We start from the raw sequence: 21078 nt of genomic DNA, 5'->3' as shown, positions 1-21078 counted from the left end.
ACTACTGAGAACTCAAGAACAATGGCAATGGGTTTTTGATCCTACTGCACGTACTGGCTTTGTGGGAGCCTAGGCAGTTTGGATGCTCAACTTACTAGACCTGGATGGAGGTGGGTGGACCTTGCAGGTCATTTGCAAGGCACGAGGGGCTTCCAAGGGAAGGCTTTGACCATGGAACTAAGCTTTTTATAGTTGATCTGAGAAGGGGAAATTATGATAGGGAGGAGGATTTAGATAGCAGATAGAACAACTGCAGACAGAAAATTAGAACATGGCATGTCAGGGGCAAAATTAAACTTAAAATTAAGTTTAATTAAAAATTGACTTTACTTTTAAATTTACTTTCTGGAATAGTACGTTACAAATATTTTTGTATTTTATCTCTGATGAAGCAGCTATAACTACGAACACATTTTCTCCGTATTTACCTTGTTGAGTGACAACTGTCTTTCTGAATCAGTTCCAGTTACAGATGTTTGATATCGTTTGCTCTACAACGTGGGCCAATAAAGACAGATGCTGTGAACTTCCCGGCCTGGTAAGAATTCTTTCGCTTCACTAAAAATAAAACTCTGTGATTGCTTTGGAAACGAGGGACTGATTCTCAATATTCACACTATTAGCAACTCCTTTTGTGATGCTAATTAAAGTCAGGAAGAAATCAATGAGGCCGTCACATATGACCATGTGGTTTGAGCTGTGTCAGACAGACAAGAAGAAATCAATGAGGCCATCACATATGACCACATGGTTTGAGCTGTGTCTCACAGATGTTATTGATACATACTCCAGGTGCTTCCAAACGCCTTCTACACACTGATTTGCTGTACCGAAACTAACTAGATAGCCTATTTAGATTTGATTGTCACCTGGACACAGCCCACAGTCACCTGAGAGAGAAGGCATCTAGTTCATACTATCCTGAGGGCATATACATCGGGAGTTGTCTTGACTGTTAATTTTGGGAGAACCAAAGCAGTCCTATCTTTGTAAACTCAGTTACTTCCTCTCAGGGTAGGCATGGGGCTGCCAACGAACCAAAAAGCAGACTTGCTGCCTGGTTTTAGAGTCAGGGTCCTGCTCCTATGTTTCTTGAAGTCTGCTGACATAGACCCTCTCCTCCCCTAAGTTGGTTTGTTCAGAGTGTTTTATCACGACAGCAGAGGTGAAGCTAGAACACAGATGACCTTGAACTCTGACTGACCCTCCTGCCTTTACCTCCCAAGTCCTGGGTTTACAACATAGCATCACCATGCCCAGAATGAAGCTCCGAGCTGTCTTGAGCTAGAAGCTCACTTGAAGTCCAGTGGAAGCCAAATGATGCTTTATTGTCATTGAATTTTTAAAACATTCGGTGTTAATATGAATTTAATAGACTGCCCCCAGGCTATCCTGTCACACAGATTTGGAACTGTAGTCATAATCTATATATCCAAATTGGCATTATTAGATGTAGTCATAATCTATATAATCTATTTGACACTACCAGAAAACTAATCATTTCCCATTATTCTCTCATAAAGTTGTATCTATATGTCTACAAATGAACAGAGAAGGAGATCCATCTCTTAGGATCCTCATAGAAAGCAAGCTGGCATAGGAGATTGCTATAACTGGACAGCTAGCATGTTTTACTGATTAAACTCATGTAATGAACACAGTCAAGTCTTCACGAAATCCAGAGGATTTGATTTTAGATCCAGATTAAAACATTTATTGCAGGCAGTAAATTCCTGGGGGAAGCAAGTAACCCATTGTTTCTTCGTCAAAGAAGGCCTCCAAACTAGGAGTGAACTGAAGAAGACATCGTAGTGTTAGACATAAAAAAAGATAGGTTGGGAAATGGAAGAGGAAGCAGAATCTCATGTTGTATCAAGCAAAAATGTCCTCACCAGTTCTCCTAGGAAGGACCAAGCCCTTTTCATCGCTTTTCTTCTTGCTTCAGTCCCTGCAGGCTTATAAATCCCATGCCTGGAGTGCACATCCTCAACAGTAGCAAGAACACCCCTGAGTCTTGGGACAGGAAGCCTGGTGCCAAATTCATTTGGGAGATCTTTTGGAATACTTAGATTTACGTTTTAATCTAACCAACCAAATATTAGAGCAGATGAGATACGCCAGTAGGAGATTTGAATGGAATTCTGTCCTTATTGTCCACCGTTTAAAGAAAAGGATGTGAAGGGTATTTATAGGTCACTTGTTCAACTGTGTGTAAGGTTTTGTTTAGAATATATCAGTCTTGATATATTTCATCTTGGTAATTTATTGTCTGTGCTCTGTTACTCCTCACCTCACTGTCCTGGGAGGTCTTAAATAATGAAGCCACTCCCCATCTCCTCAAGGGGACTGGTGGGCTCTAAGTCCTGGAGCTTCTTACTGCAGTGCTGCGGTTGCAAACGGGATATTGAAAAATTGTCCGAGGCTGCTACCAGGCACTCTGCCTCGCTCCGCCTGCATTCGGGCAGCTCACTTAGATTTATTCAGCCTGACATTGCCAGTCATTTTCTCCTGTCACGTGTCAGTAACGATCCCAAGAGAGGAGAAAAACGACCCCTACCCTGAAGCTCTAGGTCCACAGTGTTTCCTTAGCGTCAGCTACAAACCCTCATGGGATTGTCACAGGACACAGGTGTGCTTAAGCAGACTTAGTTCTTTGTTTTAATTCACGTGTAGTAGTTTCGACTGAGCTTTTCAACAAGGTTTCTTTTATTCTCTAAAACAGAAAAGCAATGTAGCATAATGAAAGGGTTTAAGGCCTTTAGCTCAAAGGGCATTGCTGTTCTAAATTAATAAGATAGAAACCGAAAATGCCCTCTCCTCTCTTCTGACTTCATTTCTTCGTTTGGATTTCTAAGTCACTTCCAGCAAACCTCTCTGTAGGTGGGATAATCAATGATCCATAGTGCCCATGCTGTTTCTGTACAGATGGTGTAGTTGGTGGCTTTATAGCATAACGTTCATTTAAAATTTTAAGACGTCTCCTAAAGTATCTTCTGAGAGTTAGTTAAGCAATTTATGTATACTGTCTTGTTCATAATTACCCTTTATTTTCCTACTCAGAGGGATGAAGAGGCTTGCCCAGACCTCCCACGTTCCTGCTCTTGCTCAGAAACTAACGAAGTGGCTCTAGGACCAGCTGGCCCCCCAGTAAGTCTTGCTAGCTCAGCCTTGAATGCTCTTGAGTAGCGTTAACACCGTCACCTTGGGGTCTCCCTCTCACTGCCTACTGAACTCTGGCTGTGACCCACTTAATCTTAGGTAAACTTAGACACATCTACAAGATGATCGTCTTCTGACCTTTCCATCCATTTTTTCCATTGCTTTATGTACAAAATCCTCCCTTTAAGCCCCTGTGGTTTATCATCGGTGTGAGTTTCAGCCATTGGCCCTCAGCTTAGCGGATTAGTGTATCCTCTTGGTGCCCACTCTTTAAATTTTTGTGTGTGTTTTGTTGATGCTGTCCAGCCATTTTCAAGTTAATGGGAGAGAGTTAAGTCAGCTTCCGTGATCTTCAGTTCTTCTGTTAACTGAAGGAGTTGTCTGATGTCACCCTTACTAACACTGTCCATGTCTCTATTATAGAGAAAGCTTTTCTGGACAGACTTTAGTAAGAGCAAAGCCTAAGTAATTTGAAAGACATCATCTGCACTGTATTCATTTTAAGTGATCCATCATTTTTAGTAATACCCTTTTCTATTTATTGTAATTCTATATTTGCTTTTGAAAATATATTTATTTAAATGTGTTAGCCAATTAAAATATTCAGAGGATACATGCACTGTCTTTAGATGTGTGTTTACAAACATGAACAAATATATCAAAAATATATTTACATATTTATTGTGCAAATAGATATGTCTAATAAATGAAATTGCCACTAAAATATGTCAGAACATCTTGGGAAGAAAAACAAATGATTGTGATTTCAGAAACACTAAGGTATTTTTATTTCTGTATAAATGGATGGAGCTGAATTGTTGATTTTTCATTGATTTTTTTTTTATGAAGTTATGGTATATAATACACATAATTCCATGCCAACTAAGCATTTTATTCTTTTATACGTGAGCAAGAGTAGCATTATATAAAGCTCTAAATAAACAAGTCATATAGGAATTTTTAAGGTTTAAAAGAATGTGGCAGCCAAGGTTTGTGGAGGCTCTGAATGATCTGCGGAAGGAGCAGAATTGGGTGGGGAGTTTCCCGTGGACGATCGTGATGAACATTTACTGGTACACAATGTGTGGGCTTCATATAAAATAGCAATGACCTAATCCCATATTATGAAGAAAGATGAATAAAGTATGCTGTTTTGAGATTTGTTCTTGAGCTAATACTTAACATCTGTTTGCCAGGGTGGTCCAGGACTCCGAGGACCAAAAGGCCAACAAGGTGAACAGGGTCCGAAGGTAAAGCATTTGTCTCCACTAGCCATCACTTTGGAGTTAGATGTGACTTCGTTTACCCTTGTGACTGACAGCATCTTAATGTGTTTGTGACACTCGTGTCTAACAATTTTGACTTAGAGGGCAGATGCGTGTTTTTAAACCCAAACAAGTATTTAACAACTCAGCCAAACGGAAGATTGTTGGGACAGACAAGAATGCCAGCGTCTGGTTGGCTTGGTCTGCAAGGTTGCCTCCTCAGGTTCATGCTTCGCTTTCTGCACCGGTAACAGAAATGCATCTTAAGCAGAATCACATAGTCCCAATTCTGCCTCCGTCCCTTTCAAAATTTCCCACGTGTTGAATTCCTCCTCCAGTTTTGCATTATGTCTAATCAAACAGCGGGCTTTGCATTCTATCCTGAGTACCCAAGGCCACAGTGTATGATGTTCCAGGTCTTGCATTGCAGAGGCATCGGCCAGCCAAAATGACCAGGTCATGCCAGCCCACATCAAAACACATTTTTCTCCTTTGCACAAAGGCATCCTAAGGACTGGCAGGAGCCCAGCTACTAATTGAGTTCAGGCTTCATCCTCTTTCCTTTGGATTCTGGAAAATCTTTAACTGATCTCCTATGTCCAGTGCCTTGACTTTCTGATTCATTCTACACATCTGTTCTGAGATTCATTTCCTGAGAGTCTATGCTGGATTTATGCTTATTTAAAACTTACAATCAAGCTGGGCGATGGTGGCGCACGCCTTTAATCCCAGCACTCGGGAGGCAGAGGCAGGCGGATCTCTGTGAGTTCGAGACCAGCCTGGTCTACAGAGCTAGTGCCAGGACAGGCTCCAAAGCCACAGAGAAACCCTGTCTCGAAAAACCAAAAAAAACAAAAAAAAAAAAACAAAAAAAACTTACAATCATGGGCCATGGTTTGGCCATGGTTGGCATCATAGTCATGGCCTCTCCTTCCTAAAAGATTTATTTTATGTGTACGGGTGTTTTGCATGTATGTCTGTGCATCACTTATGTGCAGTCACTGTGAAGTCCAGAATAAGACATCGGATCCCTTGGAACTGGAGTGATAGCCGGTTGTGAGCCACCATGTCAGTACTGGGAATCTAACCCAGGTCCTCTGCAAGAGCAGCCAGTGTTGTTAATCACTGACCCATCTCTCCAGCCCCTCCAGGCCCTTTCTAACTCAGTTCTCCTTCGCATTCTTGGGACATTGCTTCTCACGATTTCCACATCATCCGTCTTCCTGATTTAGTGCTTTAAATATATTATTAGATTTACATCCCGTTTATTCATATAGAAGAGACCATTACACTAAAAAAAGAGTTTCACTTTAAAATTGGAAACAGATGATGCAAGGTAGGACAAGAAATGAGCATGAAAAAGAGATAAATGAAGGAAAGCTGGAGCCAATCAATCAAGTATTATCCAATTCAAAGACCATGGGATGTATCCTTTGTGGTTTATCTGTTTCATTTTTTTGAGACAGGCTCTCTGGCCCTCACTTGACTCCATCTCTAACCATACTGTAAGAAAGGCCAGAGCCGAATGCCTCCTCTCAACAGGCTTTCTCTGGCTCTTTCTCTGGGTCACCAATGGCGGAACCCAGGAGCTCCTACGCTTGCGGGTTTCTGTCTCTCAAGACCCCCCTCAGCAAGACCTCCCAAAAATTTTCCAACATTATCAGTGGACAATGGTTCTAATGATGACTACAAATTAATCTGATATTTGGTAACCCATTTGCTCTAATAATTATCCACTCACAGGATTGTTGCTAGTATGGTTATTTCTGTGTGGCAGTTTTGACAAAAAAACAAAACAAAACAAAACCCAATACTGTGATGCAGTGGATTTTGGACCACAGAGAATCACATAGCCACCCTTGTGGGCAGTATGAGGACAGACAAACTATACCTTGTAGATATATACATTTAGGGAAAGTCCCAACATGTAATCTTTTTTCATTTCCAGCACCAAATGGATAAGAATTTGGGGCGGGAAGCAATGATCACAGGTCTCTTCTAGTCTGTTTGTTTTCTATTTTAAAGAACAAAACGAGCCACCTACTTTCTTCCCTGCTCTTCGACAATACATAATGATATAGCTCTAGACAGTTACTGTTAAACGTTCTGAGTAAGTTGCCCTTTCTCAAGCTCATCACATTTTTAACGCTCTCGCCCTCTTCCTCATAAACCTTGCAAGCTCCTTATAAGGATAGTTATAATCTGATGTTCTACGGTCTCATTTCCTGCACAGTTCTCAAATCACATGTGATCTCTGATCTCCTCTGAGCCCCGTGAAGCTGTTCTCACTAAAGTCACCACATGTGACTAGGTCCATAGGCTTTTGTTTAATGTTTATCTCCCTTGAGATTGCGGCAATAGTTGATTCATTTGGCCAGCTCTCTACTGGAATTTGTTTTTGATTTGCCATTCTAGCTTTGCTTTGGTACTAACTTCCTGACTTTTTCATATCCCATCCCAGGCTTTCTTCCTCTTCATCCTAATTGTCATGTAATTTTAATCAGTTTCTACTTTCAATCTGTAGCTTAAAAAATATTTAATTTTAATTTGACTGTATTTGCCTGTGTATGGGTGTTTTGCCTCCATACACATCTCTGTACTATGTACATCTCTGATACCTGTGGGCACCAGAAGAAGCCATAAGATCCCCTGGAATTAGAGTTGCAGACAGTTGGGAGCTACCATGTGGGTACTGGGAACCAAGCTTGAATTCTCTGAAAGAGCAAACAGCACTCTTAAACACTGAACCATCGTTCCAGCCTCTCTCAATACACTTTTTGCAACCTTATCCATAAACAAACATGTTATCAGAACTCTGTAGTCTGTACGGGTCTGACTTTGCCCGATTCCTCTACTTCTTCTGGACCTTTCCATGTGATTTTTGCCCATACACTAAATCTTAAGGAAACTTAGTCTGTCGTGATGACTTAACTACAGTTTACCCCACTAGGATTTTCTTTTCCATATTCTTGGACTCAAGTAATACATTGAGTAATTTCACATTTGAGGCAATTTACAAATTACACACACAAAATTGTACATATGGAAAAAAATCAGGATGTTGAAGAAACAGCTATACTGTTGTGTTTATTGCAAAAGAAATCACTATAAATAAAAAGTGGAAACAACCCAACTGATCAACAAAAGACAAGTGGGTAAGAAAAGGTGATGGTTGTATTATTTAACCTAAAAAGAAGGTCAAATCTGGTCATTTGTGAAAAACATGGATGGACCCAGAGATAATTATGTTAAATGAAATAAGCCAGGCAGAGAAAGTCATGAATGAGTTTATGCATGTATGGGATCTAAACACTTAGCAAAAAATTAAGAGTGAGGCAATGGGTACCCAAGGCTTAGGGGTGGGGATAAAAAATGAGGCACAATTGGCCAATATGGAAGTTATAGGGAAAATAATTTCTAATATTCCACTGTGTAAAAAGGTCTGTAGGTAACAGTAGCATACGTTCTATTTCCAAAAGCTAGAAGAAAGGATTTTGAATGTTTTCAACACACACACACACACACACACACACACACACACACACACACACACATCTGAGGAGCTAGATGTTCTTACAATCGATTCCTATATTGCACATTGCACATACATGTGCGGTATCCTGTGAGAAGAGGTACCATGTGGGATTGCATTAATATGCACAATTGTAGCATGTCCACCAGAATAATATGTTACCCAGACATAGGAGATCGTAATTTAATCAAGGAATAGCCTTTGCTGTGCTCAAAACAGGGAAGAAGAAATTGAGCATAAATAGATATTCTGAGACTAAGGTTACTCGTTGAGTTGTTTAAAGTCCAGTAGGAACTGGACGAAGTGGGAGCTCCTGATGTGGAAGGGATGTCTGATCCTGGATGAAAGGCAGGAGGGTTTGGAGCTAGAGGTGCTTGGCACTGCAGGAGAACTGCAATGGGGTATTGCAGGGAGGTGGGGGAGGAAACGGGCCTGACATAAAGTTCTCAAGAGAGAGGCTGAGGCTCACTGGGGCAGGAACTGAAAGCAGGGAGGATGTCTACAGAGCCTGTTCGTCCAGATGCCTTCCCGAACCAGGAGGGTGGTCCCGCGGTGCTTTCTCTTTGGGGAAGTGTTAGGCATTTGTGGGGGACTACTTGCTTACATAACTGGCACAGCATTCTTATTTGCAGAAACAAAATAAATATAGCTGATGAAATCCTCCTGTGTTTATTCCTATAGCTTACTGATGACAGTTTACCCGGGAGGTAAATCTTTTGAAGCTTGCTGTCTTGCTAACCCTCTGAGTGTTTCATATCTTAGGAGTTGTTATAAGAAATAAGTGTTGTACCCAGAGATGTATTTCAGGTATTAGAGAATCTAACTTCTAGAATAACTTTTTTCTCTTGCTTCTAGGGACCAGAGGGCCCTCGAGGGGAAACAGGTCCTGCAGGACCCCAGGGTCCCCCTGGACCCCAAGGACCCAGTGGTCTGTCCATTCAAGGCATGCCTGTGAGTTGTGTGCACATATTCAGAAGGGTTTTATAGTTATCTGGTTTGCATGTAGAACGAGCTTTTATATTCTGTGCCGTGCCAATGGGTCCTAGGCCCTGAGAAAATCATGACTGACTGACCATGCATTAACTCAGGCTACAATCCATTGTTTGCTCAGTGATGGGGGTCTTTCAACAAACAGGTACATGGCTAGGGAGTAGGCATAGTCACACCTAACGAGGATGGCAGGGTCAGTATGGACAGCCTTTGCTTGTCCATCGAGATTCCTTTGTGCAGTTGTTATTGTGTGTGTGTGTGTGTGTGTGCATGCACTGTGCACATGGGATGCAGGTGCTAGTGTGCATGTATGCAAGAAGAGGCAAGAGCAGCCTTGGTGCCACCCTCAGGAGTCAGCTACAAAGCATTGCCTTCATTGGCCTAAAACATGATGACTAGGCTAGGCTACCTGTCCAGGAAGCCCCAGGGACCCACCTGTCTCCTGTGCCCCACCCCAGTGTTGGGATTACAAGCATAGGATACCATGCTCAGATTTTTATTCTTAATATGGGCCCCGAAGATCAAAGTCCTCATGAGCTTTACCCACAGATTTACCTCCCCACCCTTTGACTGAACTTTTAACGTCTAGAAGGTAACAGCTGTTATACCAATTTATTATTGATGTGCAGCCATTGTGCACATAGAATAATCAAAGCCACCGTATACTTTCTTGTTTCTACTGCCATGAGAATCTAGTTCATTGAGTGAATTTTAGCGTTTTAGTTGTAGGCATTAAATGGCTATTCTAAAGTATTTGGTGTCTTTGAAAAGAAATCTAACTCACTGAAATACATGTGGTTGTTAAATCATAAACTACGTATAACATTTAAATATTGAAGAACTCTCTTCCCCGCATGTGTTAGCATTATCAGCTTGGCCATCTGGGGCTGCACATGGTGGGTTGGAATTGTTCTTGGACGTGAACATTCAGTTCTGTAGGAATGTTTACATGGATGGCTTAGCGTATGTGAGAAGTGAAATATGACGTGTGGGTGTTAGTGCCGAGGCAGTTTACTGTTGAGAATAACGGGGGTGGGTGGGCGGAGGGACTGAGGACTTATGTCTGTGAATCTAACTCTGAACTTTTGGACACTCAGGGTATGCCCGGTGACAAAGGAGATAAAGGAGATGCTGGCCTTCCTGGTCCACAGGTATTATTTTTGCTGTTAGTCTTTTGCCAAGGACAGAAGCCTTCAGCTTCTTACATCAGCTGTGACCTTGACAGGGGTGTCTGTTAATGATATCTGCCCTTATTCATTGACCTGTCTGGAAGTCAAAATGATTGGGGCTGGGGACATTGATTTCTCAGTAGGAACTTCTCGGTCTCAGTTTTGTGTCACAAGGGGGTCCCCACTGGGCCAATGGCTTTGTGTGGAGGCCATGGTCTGTGCCAGGGAAGCAAGCAGCTGTTTCTACAACTCTGACTCTTTTCTGTTCTTGTTCTCCCTAGGGTGTCCCTGGAGGTGTAGGTTCACCAGGACGTGATGGCTCACCAGGCCAGAGGGTAAGAACTTGTGAAATATTGGTTGTGACAAGGCAGATTTCTTGCCTGGTCACTTGGCTGCAGACGCTGAGTCAGGGTCAGTCTACTTTCTGTCTATTTTGTGTCTATTTCCGTTCGGCCACATCTTCTATGTCCACTTCTTTCATCAAACTTACCCCAGTTGGCAGTGTCCCATTCTGAATGTTCCCAAGTCTGATTCTTATTTGCACTAAATTGGATCTATTGACTTAGTAGATTTTTCTAGGGTTTTTTTTTTGTTGTTGTTGTTGTTTTTCTTTTTTCTTTTTTTTTAAATCCTTGAAGTACAGACCTAAAAGGAAAGTAGTATGGCTTATAAAGGAATTTCCATTGGCTTAGTATATTTCAGTTATCTGTTCTTTTCACCAGTTCAAACAGAGAGCAGCAAAATAAAGTACAAAAATCACCAAGCGAGGCATAAGCTGAAGTGTGACATTTGTTTCACTGACAAGTTTTCACCAAGGCAGGGTTGGAGGGTTATAATTTATTGGGGGAAATTCAAATTTAAAACTTTGTCACGTGGTATAATGGGGACCTGTTAGAATAGAAGGTTGGAAAATCAAGCCAGGCTTGCAGGGTCTGAGGACTCTCTGAGGAGGTGCCCTTTAGGCTGCTGCCTGATTGAAAGGCAGAGGTGGCCAGGTGGATGAGGAGAAGAAAACCATTGCAAACAGGGAGAACTGTTTCTATAAAGAAGGAACGTGGAAACAGTTTGGTGTCTTTAATATGGTATGTTTGGCTAGAGATCATAAATCTGTGTGTGCGACTATCTGCATGTATGTACATGCCTACAATGCACAGGTATGCATGTTTATTGTGGAATGCAGCCTGAATTATTTAAAACATCAATTTTATTTTTACCTAAAACTTTGAACTTTAACATGAAGGAAATAAAAACCCACTACATTTCCAAGGGAAAGAAAAGCTATCTGATTTTTAAAAATGTCTTTATTTATTCTTTAGGAATTTCATAGATGTAGACAATATATTTTGGTGATATCATTTTCCCACTTCACCCCTTCAACTCTTCCTGATATTCAACAGCAATTCTCATAGTCTCTTGTTTTAATCTACTGAGTTCAATTAGTGTGGCTTGTATATGCGTGGGTATAGGACCCTTCCCTGGGTCATGGGCAGCCTAACAGAGACCTCATCCCTAACAATACCCTCTCTTCTCCAGCACCCATCAAATGTCAATAGCCCCTCAGCTAGGAGTGGGGCTAGGTAAGCCCCTCCATGAAATGCGTTGGAATTCTGACTGGCTTGATAATGTGTAAGTCTTATGCACTACAGGTGCTGTGAGTTTATGTGGCCCACAGGCCTGGTACATTCCAGAAAACATTATTTATAACAGTCTTCCCCAATGTCGGGCTATCCCAATCTTTCTTTCTCCCCTTCTATGATGTTCCTGAGCCTTGTGAGGAAGGAGTATAACAAAGATACTTAGTTTAGATCTGACACCACAATCGTTACCCTCTGCATTTTGGACACTTGTGCATCCGTCTTCACTGCGAAATGAAACTTCTTGATGATTGTTACATGTCAAACTAATCTATGGGCATAGAAATAAATATTTATAAAACACTTTGATACTGAGTCCACTTAGCAAAATAATAGAAGTGGGTTCTCCCCTAGGGTCTATGGTCTATCCAGCCATGGGTTCTTGGTCTAGTGTACAATAGCAGGCCTGAGTTCCATCCTATCGCGTGGGCTTAGATCCAAACAGGAAATAGTTGGTTACCCTAGTAACATTGCATGCATGGGTGGTGTGTTTTGCCAGGCCAGCCTTTATTGTAGCTTGCAGAGTTCATAGCTGGATTGCAGAGTTCACAGCTGGATCGGAGTGTTGATGACTTTTCTTCCCTACAGCCCACCTGGCACCTTCTAGCACCATGAAAGCTAGACAGTAGGGAGGGAGTGTCCAAGTCTGTACCGACTTGGTTTCTTCATGTCTTATAACCTGAGCGCATGTCTTTTGGGGGTCTGTCTTCCTAAATGATCACTGGTTTGGACTTGTGAGGAACCTTCCATTTCTCTAATCTCCAAATTAGAGGGAGCCCCAAGCACTTGCGTCTTCTCCAATGAAGATCAACACGCATGGCATCCCCTGGGAGCCGATATACTTTAGGAGGCTAACACTTATTAGAATGTTGACTTCTCTACTCTGTCAAGCCTGACTGTAGCTTCCTCTCACCCATCTGTTCAAGTATATGAAAATGGGGAAACAGGCCTGCAATCCTAGGAGGCTGAGACAGGAGGATTGCAAGTCAAAGGCCGTCTTGGGTTATGCCACAGTGTGAGCTCAAGGCCAGTCTGGACAACTTAGTGACTCCTTCTCTCAAAATGGAGAATAAAAATACATTTCAGTGGTTGAGCCATTGGCTAGTATGCATGGAGCCCTAGTTTCAATTTCCAATACTGAAAAAAAAAGAAGAAATTCATCTTTTCTATGGGTGCACAGATATGGGATTTGGAATGTCAGTGTAGCCTCTGTTTACCAAATGGACCAGGCATTAGAGCATGTTTCGGCTAGCGCATCTGAGGAAGGCCTTCTCTGAGAGTTAGATTTATGTTGGGTTCCTGTGCATGTGGGAGGAGTGGCCAGAAGCATTTATATGTTTTGGCCGGGCGCATAGGCTAAGATCCTGTGTGGTTATACAGCTAGATTCCTTCATGATTCCTGAGGCCCTGGAAACAGCAAGTCTGAAGATTTGGTTGAGCGAGTTTATTTGATTTATCTGTGCGTAGAGCCCAGTCTTGGCGAAGAGCTCGGAACCAAACCTGCTAGGTTAGTGTTTGAGGGCTTTGGTTTTAGTCCTTTTGGTTTATTTCTCTTAAAGTCCATATCTAAAATCAGACTTTTAAAATTTTTGTATTTTCATGTGTTCCACTTTAGTAGTCAAAGTTTAGAGCTATCATAAAGTGATAAGCTATCTACTCTTGGCTTTTGTTTCCCCCTCTTCCTCTATTTGGAAATAAAGTTTTGAGGCTGTGTCTGATGCTGATTATGAAACCCTCTTGGATGGGAATGGAGTTCTTTTTAAAGTCTGATTGTGAGGGAAACTCATTCGGTAAGGAACCGCACGTCTTCTAAAGAAGGTTGTGTGATCGGCGACTATTACCTTAGGAAAGTTATTTGAAGACTGTGCCACCTGGCATAAAATGAAGGAGACACTACTCACATGAAATAAAATTGCGGTGCCGCGGAACTATGATGTAACTGCTCTGCAAGAAGGAAGAACAAGACACATTTCTCCCTCAGCCGTGTCTTACCTGAGTGCCTGCACCATGCCAACCCCACTCCCTGGAGCTTGAAGAGTTTCCCATCACCCTCTGCAGAAAAGATTATGAAAGCAGGAATACTTCTAGTCGCTAAAGAGAGCAATCTGCAGACCACCTATAGAAGGGAAAGGCATGGGCTCTCGTGCGTCCTCTCCTGGACACAGAAAGCAATGAGCCTTTCAGAGGCAGCAGAGGAGGCAGGAAGAAAGGTTGGTTAAAGCGGAGTCACTTAGTGGACCCTGATCAGGTGATCTGAAGGATCGAGAGTGCTAAAGGTCTAAGGAACGACTACACCGGTACCAGTTTGGAAAGAAGCAGACAGACATAGGTTGAGAATGCTCTCAGGATACATGGAGTACCAGGTCTAGCTGGCTGAGCAGTGGTAGATATGGGGCTACTTAAAGAATACTGAGCACAGACACTTCCTGATTCTCCCTGTTCTGCTGTAGGGTGCTATCAACAATAGCTGCTATCACGGCACTCTGCTGAGAGCCAACAGAAAGTTGGGATTCACAGCCAAAGTCACTGCAAAGTCCCGTTTAGAAGTTCTTCTCTTATGGCCCACGCCTCACACCATCACCTGGTGGTTAGCTTAGGAAAAGAGAGTCCTTTTTCATGACTCTGGTGCTAACATTGCCTCTGAATTTACTGAGAGGGTAGAAGGTTTTGAGAAAGAATAAAAAAGAGAAAATATAACCTCTTCTCCTCTTTCCAGCTTATTCTGGCTTTTCCCAAGAGGAATCTTGGACTCTTGGAGACAAGTCTTATTCAACTCTGGGCCTGAGGCCATAAGCAAGTCTAGCTAGACTTCCCGGAGTAAGTTTCCGCCTGGGCCGTGGAAGCCAACAGACTAGCTTGTTGAAAGTGATGGTTCAAACTTATATTTGCAGCTAATGCAGTCAGGCATCCAGGTTTTACTCTGAGCCATTCCAATTAAAACATTCTGGACCTTTCCTTCTTTTTCCTATAAATCTTGTACCCCCATCCATTCTCTGTCCCCCTGCCTGCTTCTTTTCTTGATATCTGAGTGCAGGGCCTTTCAAGTGATCTTCAAACTCTTCTTGGTGTGTGGTAGATTTCTCAGTCTCCACCCTACACATTCAGATGGTCCTTAGGGAAATCAGATAGAAGAGGGATGTAAGCTATCTAGGTAGGTTAAATAGATAGGTAGATAGGTAGATAGATAGATAGATAGATAGATAGATAGATAGATAGATAATAGGGTCAGATAAATACGGGAATAGAAAGAGGCAGAGAGATCAATTATAGAAAGAAAATATAAAATATTAGAGAGAATTATACAAATGTAGAAAGATAGTTGATAGAGAATAAAGATAGACATATGATAAAGATAGAAATATTGAGAGAGATAGATTATCAATAAATGAGAGATAGATAAGTAGATGACAGATTAGATAGCTAGGTGGTGAAGAATTAAAAATAGCACAGAGAAAAGAAAAATGAAAGACAGCCTCTTTCTTACTTCTGAGTTCCAGTTCCTCCAAGTTCAATTTTCTGGCCAGAGTGTGTTCTGCCCCTGGACCCTGTTGAACTTGCGTGTGGATGAAAAGGTCTGCGCAGACGGGTACACACCTTCAATGCTAACCAGGTTTAAATCCAGGCTGCATGGTGTGGGCCCAGTTACTTCGTGTTGGCAAGACTCAGCTTCAGCATATATCAGTCAAAGCACAATCCTGAACTATAGGAGTCGTGGAGATTCATTCATGTGAAGCATTTCTGATGATATGATCTTTTTTTTTTTTTTTTGGTTTTTCGAGACAGGGTTTCTCTGTGGCTTTGGAGCCTGTCCTGGAACTAGCTCTGTAGACCAGGCTGGTCTCGAACTCACAGAGATCCACCTGCCTCTGCCTTCCGAGTGCTGGGATTAAAGGCGTGCGCCACCATCGCCCGGCTTGATGATATCATCTTAAGACAATATTATTAACATCCACTGTTTTTGAGGTCAGCCTAATGGGTCAGAACTTTTTGTAATGCCCATGTAAATTAAAATGTCTTGGAAGATGGTGAAGAAATACAAAAAAGTCAAGAAAGTGTTTTTGAAATATTTGCATTCTGCCTGGAAAGGACCCTTGAAGCATGCTTCTTCATTTTGTGGCTTTGAGATACACAAAGACCATATTGTGTGGAATGTTCTGTTTCATCAAAAATGAGTTGGACTTAAAATGCGCTTGAGTCAACTCTTTGGATGAATTTCATTCCTGTCATGAATAGTAGGCAGTGATGAGGGAGTCATCTAAAAAAATAGTTTTGAAATACTAGGTTCATGATAATGAGCCCCCTGGGCATCTTCCTCCCGCAGAAAGGGCAGAGTAAGCTATTACCACAAAACTGGTAGCCAGAAGGATTGGATTGTCTTCTTTGTGGGTCCAGCTCTAGAAAGACTTTTATAAAATCTCAGGCAAATATTTGCACAGTCAACTGCAGTGAGGGTAGTTTATGCAATTGGGACTTGGCTGTTGATTTTTTGTTAAAATGTCAGTAAACCACACCACCAAGAATGGGATCTATGCAGATGTCTGGTGTTTCCTTCCTTAACTCCCAGGAGATCTATGAATGCTAGGCAATGGTGCCCCCATTGTTCTAGACAGAGAACCAGAAGGTCTGAAAGTGGGAGGAACTACACAATGGTCAGAAGAAGTAGGCAGTGCGGGAGCCAGCATTGTGCCTTCTCATTCCATAAAATTTTGAAAGTAAGGTTTACTGTGACGTTTTGTGGCTGAGAAGATCTTCCAACAAACTTAAGTAACATAACTCTATAGCAAAGATGTTACACCCTGTACTTTGGAATCCAATTCAGCTTAGTAAAGTAGGAATTGATCATTCATAAAGCTGTGGTTCTAGCCTCTTAGCCTTTTACTTGGATAACGGTTCATCTGTGCACATTTGAGAGGGAGGAGCTTTGAAGGTCTTTAGTCTCCTGCTTTTAGGGGCTCTGATGAAACCCATTCTTGACTATCAACTTTGCCTTCCTCTTGGAATGTTGTCATTCAGGTTAGGGCCAGATGTTAAATTTTTGCAAACCAACAGATTTGTCACCTCAGTCATCAGGTGGTCTTTGTTTGTTTCTTTTGTTTAATGCACAGATCTAGCAGGTTAACCTCAGATATTCAAATGCAGAAAGCCCTTTAGGCAAAACTTAGGAATGTTTATATTTAGACAGTTTAATGATTTTATACCTATCTAAGCTTTAGAATCACTGAATAGTCTCTTATACAAGGTCTATTTTATGCCCAGTTCAGTTCTTTAACACAATATTGCTGCTCTGTTATTTTTTTAACTATCTGAAGTTAAAAGCATGAGATATTAAAAATCTATACAATTATATTCATCTAAACTGCATTAAATATCATATTAACTAGTACATATGTGCATATTTATCAATGTGCACACATATACTATGCATTACACACATAGTTTTAATATGTGTGTGTGTGTCACTTAAAGTTTCCCAATGAGACCTAGCATGGTACCATGCATAAAGATTGGTCTTTAATCTCTGTCCCAGGCCAGTGTTTGCATAGCCTGTAGCTTTGGGCTGCTTGGCCTTTTTGTCTGGTAGTTGCTAGTAATCCTTTGCAACAAGTAGCAGCCTTGTTTCTAGTGGCCAACTGCCATACTCGTCTTGGCAGTCCAGAACCGGACCACAGGGTTGAAATCATGCATCATAGGATGGTCTAGCCCTCGCTTCTTGACAACTCACTCATTAAATCCAGGTGGCCCACAGACCCTACTCCAGCAATCAAGAGACCTTCACAATTACCCCATTTCAGAATCTTACAGCTTCTGTCCATGATCTGCCATTGCAGGCTTCGGAAATGGTCTGCAAAACCTCACTAGTGAGTCAGTAGTTCTGCAAGATGTTGCTGAGCGGCTCGTAAATACACACACCCTGGCTTCTGACTTTAACATCACTTTCAAGTGTAGCTGTGGGTAGCTGGGTTTCATCCTACAGCTTCTGCAGGCTCTGGCCTAGAAACTACAACTATATTAGACATTTACATTTGCTCTAATGTATGAAAAGAAAAGTATAAATGGAAATTAGTAACTATCCAATGATGCTGCCTGCAGTTTTTATGTAGAAGCACATTTAATGTTCATTGGAATATTAGTTGTGATGAAAGCAAATTGTAAATTAGATTTTTTTGTTACTGGTAAATTAAAGCCAATCATAACTTAGTAATTTGTTCATAGCCAAATATTTCCAAAGCAAATTATAATAATCCTTTTAAGTTTTTAATAGCAAGAATTATTTTAATGTGGGCCATGGGGGTATATTAGTAATTTGAGGTAGGAATATCAAAAAGGCAAAAATGTTTGAAGCCATGCCAACAAACATGTTTGTTTATGGATGGCTGACTTCATGCACTTTAAAAAATGTATCTTATAAAGTATACACATTTTCCAAAAATTTCACTTCACCAGGTTTGTTGCTTTCTTGAGATAGAGAGGAAAGAAAGGGGGCCTGAGCTCTACCCCAATAAGAAAGAGGTAATAGATTTTCTCAGAGTGGGCTGTATCAGGGAATACAGGGGTACCTGGAGAACAAAACTGACAACTAAGTGTATCTGTTGATTTTGAAGGAACTGTAGCAGAACATTTAAAGCTAGATGATTTATAAAAGTAGATTTATTGGGTTGTGGATCTCAAGGCTTGGAAGTCCAAGATCTAGGCCACATTTCGTGAGGCCACATTGCCTGAGGCATAACATGGCAGAAGCCATTTAATGAACGAGAGTGAGTGAGAAAGAGTGACTCATTGTTCTAACAAGACCATTTCCATCATGACCCTGTTTATCATCCACGGGGTCAGAACCCCATGACCTAATTACCCCTTATAGGGCCTATCTCTCAATAGAGGTGCAAAGGGAATTTTTCTAAGGCATGCATTTTGGGGACACATTCAAACCACAGGAAGGTCCAACTATTTGGAGTTTGTTGGTCTAGATGTTTGCTCTTCAGTAAATGCTGTGTCCTGTCCCCCCCCCCCCCCCTACCGGCAGTCAGTGTCAGCTGCTTGTCCTTCATGTCCCCTCATGCCCCCTTGGAACTCCCTTGTATATGAGCAGCGATGCTGCTGCTAACATTCCATTGTCTGACACTTCACAAAACTTTGTACTTATACTTTCTGTTGCCAATCTAAAGCTGACAGAAAGCCTAGCACATTACAACCGTGCAAGTGTTTCTAAACATGTGGTAAGTCAGAAGCTTACAAAAACAAAACTATTGTAGAGATAAATTGACTGGTGATGATTCTAATTTTTTTTTAAAATGTGGAGTCAAAGTTGTGAATACCTTTTATTTTCTATCTAGGATTAAGAAGACAGGTGAGGACATTGCCTTTGACTTTGTTTCTAATATGATATTAAGGCTAACATTCTTTCACTTTATATGTAAAATTGAATGGGGGGTGATAGAAATAGGAAACTCACAGCAGCCTTAAAAATGAATATTCAGTTGTTCATTTGTTCAAATGTCTTAGTGCATGAAAGAAAATGTCAGACTAAAAATCCACTGTGATCACCTCTCGGCCTTATGGCTAAGATCAGATTTACTGTATTGGGTACTGTGGGTATCCAGATCCGCTTCCCCTGGCAAATGTGCTACATCCCACAGCTGCCAAAAACTCTTCCTTTCCCTGGAAAGTTATCCTTGGAAATGACATGTCAGCCCCTGGGCCATAGCTAACTATATGGGTGTGTAAAATTTTAGCCTGAGCTGACTCCTATGTGTAATTCTCACACCAGAATCCCCCATGGGCTCAGACAGACCAGACTTAAGATGGCTACTTTTATACCTGGCTTCTTTATCCTCCATCCCTCCTTGTCCTGCCTTTCAGAGTTTTCTCCAAGATCAATTCAGGAAGAAATCAGTCATCCAGAGCTGTAGGTCTGCTTCTAAGAAACTGCCCCCAAGAGCTTAGTGCAATGGGATTTCTGCTTCCAAAGTTAAATGAGTCCGTATCTGAGAATAGCAAGAAGGGCTGGGTATGCGGCTCAGCCACGGAGTGCTTGCTTGGCACGTGCAAAGCCCTGGGTTGACCCCCAGCCCCGTGAGAACCATGAAAAGGGCCGTGAAGGAACGTCACCAGCATTTCCTTCTCTCCTATAGCCAGACTCAGTGTAACTCCAACCTACACTTCCCTGTTGGACGTGAGTGGAGTACTTCCGGAAGCTTTTATCAATGGCTGTTCTGTGCAGCAGGCAGGAATTAGGAATATCACACTGCGTAGCACATACGTTCTGCCTTCAACGCAGGAATCAGCTCTGTCGGCACCTGAACACGTTGCCTAGGCTTAGAACGCGGAACTACCAAACATCTTTCTCACTGTGAACCTGATTAAGCGCTCAAGTAAGAACCGCATTTCCCTGGGCTCGCTCCCAGGCGAGCCTGTTGTGACTATAAATCAGGCGAATGCTAGCTTGTGTCAGCCAAGGGCAGAGCCCAGACAGACTGCTGCCTTTTCACACTCTTTCCCCTGTGGTGGGGAGCAGGGTGTAAATGCATTATTTCCTGCCAGTCTTCTGGGGAATAATGCAGTTTTATGCTATTCTTTTCTTAGAAAATATGTCATGGCTCAACTCTCCTTTTGAATAAGCCCATCTCTGTTTGAATTAGAGCTCTTCTTCTGGGCACTGTGAGAGCTGAGGCAGGGAAGGCACTTGCTGCAAGGAGGCCATTCTGACTCAGGCTGCTTCTCCTTGTCGAAGGCAGGAACCAAGAGGAATCCTTTCAAAAATGCTTTCATATGTGCCGAGAGTCCACCTTGGTTATATGAAAATGTTAAACTTTCTTTTAACATTTTATTTTTGATCGAGAATTTCATACATCCACACAATGTGTTTTGGTCAAATCTCTCCTCTTCACCCCCTCCAGTTCTGCTGTATCCTCTGTGGTTTTTCTCTTCCACCTTCCTGTGCACCCTCATTTTCCGCCCCTTCCCACACTGGGCAACTTGCTGTTGCTATTTGTGAATGGTGTGGGACCACCTGCAGGAGTATGGATAGCCTCTCTGGGTTACATTCCTGAGGGAATGCGCTCTCCCTTCCCATCTCAGGCAGCCATTTCAGGGAGGGGTGGGACTTCATAAGCCTTTCCCCCACCCATGCTGTGACTCCTGCTCCAGGAGGTCTGGTGTCCTCCTCTTTCCCTCTAAGGGCTCCGCCACACAGGGAGCACTCGTGCACACACACACACACACACACACATGCACATACACACACATACACACACATACACACATACACACACATACACATACATACACACACATACACACATACACACACATGCACACACATACACACACAT

General features: G+C 42.1%; 1 protein-coding gene across 1 annotated transcript in view; it reads left to right on the top strand.

The window, feature by feature from the left end:
• The window catches only part of Col14a1 (collagen type XIV alpha 1 chain), a 180041-nt gene that overhangs the window by 127091 nt on the left and 31872 nt on the right, over window positions 1-21078 (top strand). The window contains exons 35-40 of the mRNA XM_013348949.2: window positions 461-538; window positions 3061-3147; window positions 4356-4409; window positions 8812-8907; window positions 10044-10097; window positions 10397-10450. Coding sequence (XP_013204403.1) covers window positions 461-538; window positions 3061-3147; window positions 4356-4409; window positions 8812-8907; window positions 10044-10097; window positions 10397-10450 — 423 coding nt within the window. The remainder of the gene's footprint in view (window positions 1-460; window positions 539-3060; window positions 3148-4355; window positions 4410-8811; window positions 8908-10043; window positions 10098-10396; window positions 10451-21078) is intronic.

Source organism: Microtus ochrogaster, chromosome 15 (genome assembly GCF_000317375.1).
Source record: "Microtus ochrogaster isolate Prairie Vole_2 chromosome 15, MicOch1.0, whole genome shotgun sequence".
In the NCBI taxonomy this organism is placed as follows: Eukaryota; Metazoa; Chordata; class Mammalia; order Rodentia; family Cricetidae; genus Microtus; species Microtus ochrogaster.
The sequence above is the reverse complement of the archived record's forward strand: the minus strand, read 5'-3'. Positions and strand labels throughout refer to the sequence as shown.